The following is a 6,000-nucleotide window of genomic DNA, read 5'->3' on the forward strand; positions in this document are numbered from 1 at the left end:
AAATCAGCTTTATTAGTTGCCTTTCAAAAAGCATCTTTGCAATAGATCAGTCTCTTCATAAATGAATAAAACATATAATAAAACAAAAACATGCAAATAACCACATTCCAGTACTCAGTTCTTGCACTGTTCTATATCATACCTTTTTTTGCACTATAGTTCCACAACTGCACATTATATTTCACAGTGTTCCATAGTGAACTGGTGCATGATATTTACACTGTTACATATGTTATCTTGGATCACTATAGATGCATTGTTCCTTATGACTTGATGCAGTGTATTTGCACTTTACTGTATCATACTTTTGTGCATCACTGCTGTAGAGTTCCATATCATGCCTTGCATTTTCCCATATTGCAGAATGGTGCATTGTAGTGGCACTGTTTCAGAACATACCTTGGTCACTGTATGGAGACCTTTTTGTGTTATACCTTACTCTACCAAAATTACCAAAGTTCCATAACATACCTTGTACTCCACCATATTAAACATATAGTATACTGTACTTTTGTTATTCCATATCCTGGTGCATTGTGTCTGCTCTATGTTGTGTTATACCTTGTACATGTACTTGTTTTAGCATTATTACTTGAAATATACCACACTGTTTTATAGTGTGCCTTGCTACCATTTCCTTGTGCTGCTGTGTATTATCACTTAAAGTACTATATTTACATTATTTTTTATGCCATACATTGTTAAAATGTCTTTGTGCTGTTGTGTATTGTTACTTGAAGCACTTTACATGCAGTTCTCTATAGTGTACCTTTGTGCATTGTATTTACACTGTTTTGAACTATTAGCTGAAGTGGTGCACATACGCTGGTTCATAGTGTGCTTTGTTGCATACCTTTACCTTCTGTATTCTCACTTCAAACACTGTACTTGTACTTCTTCAATAGGTACTTCTGTTCATTGTATTCACAGTGTTATGTGTTATCACTGGAAACACTGTACACACATTGTTTCATGGTTTGTCTTAATGCATGTCCTTGCAATTTTCTGCATTGTCACTTGAAGCACCATATTTGCACTGCTACATAACATGCTTTTGTGCACTGTACTGTCACTGTTCACTCTTCTTGCACTCATCTGTATCGTACCTTGGAGTTCTGTAGCCCTTTCTTCAATATCATGTCTTACTTCTTTGTACTTGATTTGCCCTGTTCTATATCATTGTGTAGTACATGGTTCCATGTTTTACATTGGCATACTAATGTGTATCATACCGTCGTATGGGGATCCTAACCTATTTATTAGATACTGCACTGCGCTGTGGTATCCCCTGTGGCAGCATATATGCACTGTTCCATATCATAACTGGTGAAAGGTAATTGAATTGCTTTATATTCTACACTGACACATGTTACTTGCACTGTTCTATGGTACCACGTGGTACAGTGTATTTGCACTGTTCTGTATCACAACTGATAAAGTTTACATGAGCTGTTTAATGTAGCAAATGCATCACAGTGTTTACACTCCAATAGCTGGAAAAAGACAACTGAAGTGGTGCGAGACATGATCTTAACTGTTAAACATCCCCCTAAGAGCTGTTAAGATCAGGTCTTGCACAAATGACAGTACTGAGCAGCAAACCACAGCAGCAGAACTAAAAAAAACAGCTGCATTTCTGCCTACTGTGCCTCCAATCTATTCCTAACTTCCTTGAAAAAGTACTTATTTCACTGTCCGGGGAGATTATAAACTAGGGATGATGTTAATTACAGGATCGTCATATCACAAGTCTTGACCTTGACTACTTTTAAACAAATTTAATATAAAATCATATCTTGTAACTTTATATAAATATGTATAAAATACTACAATGCTGTAATTTGCAATATAGCCATGATGTGAATTGCTGTCCCTTTGATAGCGCTTGCTATGTGCTTTACTGGCTATGAATGCTAGCAAGACATTTTGCATTTTCTTTTATCCATGTTTGCGCTAAATAAATAAATAAATCTCCATGCAATACAAAGAATTATGATCTGGTCTCCAATTATAACCCCGTATTGCATGTTTTTGACAAGGATGCCAAGATTCACCTCTACAGTGAAACATTTAATAAAATGGTTACAACTGCTGACCCACTTAAAATCTTCTGTATTATACACTTGTGCATGGTAATTGCACGCTATGTTTTTGCTTGGCACAGTGTATTTATTCTGTTCTATGTCATATCTTGATGGGGGATGCCTGAATTGCTTTATATCCTTATATCTTGGTGGAGAATACTTGAACTGGTTTGTGTTATATTGTTCTATAGTATCCCCAAGTGGATAGTGTTTTGGTGCTCTGTATCATACCTTGGTGCAGCATACGTCAGTAGCTCTATATAGTCAGTCAGACTGATAAACTTAAATGTTGCTGTAATTTATTGTTTGCTAGTCGCCTATATCTACATGAAAGTCTCATCACACCTCAAATGCTTATGAGAGCAAACACCGAAAGAACAATAATTTTAGATTGAATCTAAAATGATCAAGAAAACAGAAGCTATGTTTTTTGGAGGGGGACAAGCACCCCCTACACACCCCACACTCCCTGCTAATTATATATACCAACTCTGAGATTGCACAACAGCGGAGTAAAGGGCAAATTCCCCAGCCATGTTGCACTGCAGTCTCATGCAAAAGGCTGCCAGCAAAAACAGAGAAGAATGTTCGCTCATATGATCGTTTGTTATTTTGACCTGTAACCATCTACACACATTGTAGTAGATAGACTGTGATATCCTGATATAACAAGTCTACCTTATTAACCTCTGTATTCCTGTCTTCTTCTAGGCTTGTAGAGTATTTTTTCATCATACTGACTATGACGAAATAAAAAAATTATAAATGCCATCTTGATCCATATATTGAAACCTATATTGTCTCAGTAAAAGCATCATATCACCACCCACTTTGCTGTGTTGTGTATTCTAAAGCTTATATTTTATTCATCATATAGTGTCTTTTTTGCACCCCCCCCCCGCAACATCTCAGGTTTCTGAAAACAAACTGTTGGCAGTTTAGTATCTTTCTAAGCTGTATATATATATATATATATATATATATATATATATATATAAAATTTAACGTGAAGGCAGTTGAATAGACAAATGCAAAAAGGAAAGCAAATAAATTATATCTATGACAGGGGAATTACCATTGCCCTTGGAACAGGAGTACCTTGTAGTGTAGTAACAATGTATCTCGTGGCAATAATATTAGATGATACATTTAAAAGCCAGAACACATGGGTGAGATACATTTTCTTTTGATGTAGCTATTCATTCTGCTGTCGTATTTAGGAATATATATTGAGTTATAAGTATTTTATGTTCTGATGACTCACAGCTTCACTTGGGTAGCTTGGGGGAAATGTAGTGTGCAGGCTCATAAATGGGGTGTTCACCACTACCCACATTAATACTTTGTTTCTGCTTGTCGTGCTAACTAGTGCTGATGCTACAGCCATGAGTTGCAACAGCTAAGTTGGCTGCTGTATCAGAAATCCTGCTCAGCTCTCCTGTTGTTAAATTACTGTTCCAATGGTTTTACAATGACCAACCCGCACTCTCAATGTGTGTACCCCAAATCTGCCACAATTTGCCCACAAGGGGTCCTGACCTACCTGCAGTGTGACTCACACCTCTCAACCTCTAAGTACAAGAAGCCTGGGCAAACCCTAAAATAATGGTAGGAGAAAGTCGCAGAAATATGGACTAATATTAAATATTGCTCTTATAAACATAAAAGTTGCTAGAATAACAGGATCTATGTTAACATGCATTTTCTGAAGGATATGAAGTATTAAACTCAGATGTCTGACATCTATTAAAACATACATTTGCATAGGTATATAGTTTATATACATTTCTGTTCTTTTCAGTAGGGTACACTGTGGTTACATTCTTGAAGCTCAGTACATAACATACAGTTCAGCACACACATGTCTGCACTAGTAGTTTAGTATACATATAACATATAGTACTCTTACATTTACTGTACATTGTAAGACACATATATGAATCATATTAATATTCCAAACGACATATGATTGTTTACAAAATTTCAGATAGCTGGACTGGCAGTGTCACAGTAAGTATGCCCAGATTCCTCCATGGTATTCTGACCTGCCTACAGCGTGACTGTATAGCCAACTGACCTGCCTAGAATTATGACCTGCTTGTAGTATGACTTCCTGGACTCCTCTCTGAACCCTTGTCTTCCATGAAGTAATATGTGATACCTTAAGTTCTATAGTCTGGGCAACAGAGTTAGCATTTTTTTATAATAGTCTAAACAATTTTTAAAAGCTGACAAGTGAGTTACATCCCACATCTGATTTCCTTTTGTGGCACACCATCTACAAATCTTTTTATCATTTAGTTTTAAAATGTGAATATGCATACAATCCACAGTTGTAATAATGCCACCTCGGATGTATTACCTTGCAGAATATCATCTCACCTTGAGGAAGGTAAGGCAGTTATCTTGTAGAATATCATCTCACCTTAAGGTAGGTAAGGCACTAAACTTGTCCTCCCATTAAGGACAGCATTTATCAGGGCAAGACAATAAACCACACCTCATCATGTATTATTGTGAAAAGTATTTGTCTCTGTTTGTAATACATGCACTGAATGCATGCCACAGACTACAAAAACGAAGGGTGCTAAGAAGATGTTATGATAGCTGCAGTACTTACTTACCTGCCATTTCAACCCATTGGAAGTTTCAGCTAATTGCTTCTGTTTTTAAAAAGTGTTTATTTTCTTAGGTGAAAAGTCTTTTCAATATGTTGCTGTTAATACCACAGGTATCCGATGCCATTTATGTGCTACTGGGTACTATGGTGACCCTCTTGGAGAATCTGGGCAAGTGAGACCTTGCAAGCCATGCCAGTGTAACAAGAATGTTAAACCAAAGGAGCCTGGGCACTGTGACCACCTGACAGGAGAATGCCTGAAATGTATGTACAACACAGAAGGTTCCCACTGTGAGAGATGCAAGGAAGGATATTATGGCAATGCTCTGGCAACAAACACTATGGAGAAATGCCAAGGTATGAACTGAACTCATAATACAAAAAAACATGTGTGGGCTTGGCGGTAAATTTCTTGATGCCATGTTTTTATGCTTCTCAGAGTTAAGTTGACTTTGCTTTCTGTCTGACACTGTGTTGCTCCCTCATCATAGTTCTGGGTTTTGCACTGTGAGGAGATAAGACTTGAGGCATTTTATTTGTTTTGTAGTGTTTGTGTTTCATGATCAATTTTTTTAACATGGGGAGGGGCATTTTTGAATTTTGTTGCTTAGCAACTCTTATCTATAGCTTTTGATAGTTATGTTTTGTTAATATAAGGTACTCAATTCTGGCCATTTTGTGATGAAACTCTGTTTAAGTTTTCTTTAAAACTTGCACCTTGTGATAGTTCTGAAACTGCACCTATTTCACTTTAGTGACACATTTTTTTACTTGCAGCTTGTAAATGCAATCCGGTGGGCTCTTTGTTCAAGCAATGTGGCAGGGATGGACAGTGTGCGTGCAAATCTGGGTTCCAGGGACTCTTCTGTGAGCAGCCTCTATGCCCTGACTGCTATCGACAAGTAACACGCAAGGTAAATCCCCTTATATAGAATGACCAGTGGAAACAAGGCCACCTCTGGGTGACACACATCTTGCCAGTAGTACACATGGTATATACATTCATTCTTAACTTGCAGTATTAGAAGTGGTCACTCAGAAAAGCTTCATCAGTAACTCTGGCACTGACCAGGCTTACATGAAGGTTCACTACAGCAGCTATTTTATGGCCCTTTGACTAATTTGGTTCTGCTGTTCTTATCATAGATAGCTGGCTTAACTTCTAGATCCATTTTATGTGTCAAAGTAACTAAGTCAATGCTTTTTTAAAGTACTTCTGTGTGGCAGCTGGTTGTATTATTAATGTGGAGGCAGCAAAGTGACTTGATGGGCTGGGGTTGTACTTCCTGTCACGTT

At 37.3% G+C, this 6,000-nt stretch overlaps 1 protein-coding gene across 1 annotated transcript in view; it reads left to right on the forward strand.

Moving 5' to 3' along the window:
* Positions 1-6,000, forward strand: part of LAMC2 (laminin subunit gamma 2) — a 292,336-nt gene that overhangs the window by 140,035 nt on the left and 146,301 nt on the right. Inside the window, exons 11-12 of the mRNA XM_044085264.1 lie at positions 4,816-5,061; positions 5,482-5,618. Coding sequence (XP_043941199.1) covers positions 4,816-5,061; positions 5,482-5,618 — 383 coding nt within the window. The remainder of the gene's footprint in view (positions 1-4,815; positions 5,062-5,481; positions 5,619-6,000) is intronic.

Source organism: Protopterus annectens, chromosome 10.part0, assembly GCF_019279795.1.
Source record: "Protopterus annectens isolate FY-2018-M chromosome 10.part0, PAN1.0, whole genome shotgun sequence".
In the NCBI taxonomy this organism is placed as follows: Eukaryota; Metazoa; Chordata; order Ceratodontiformes; family Protopteridae; genus Protopterus; species Protopterus annectens.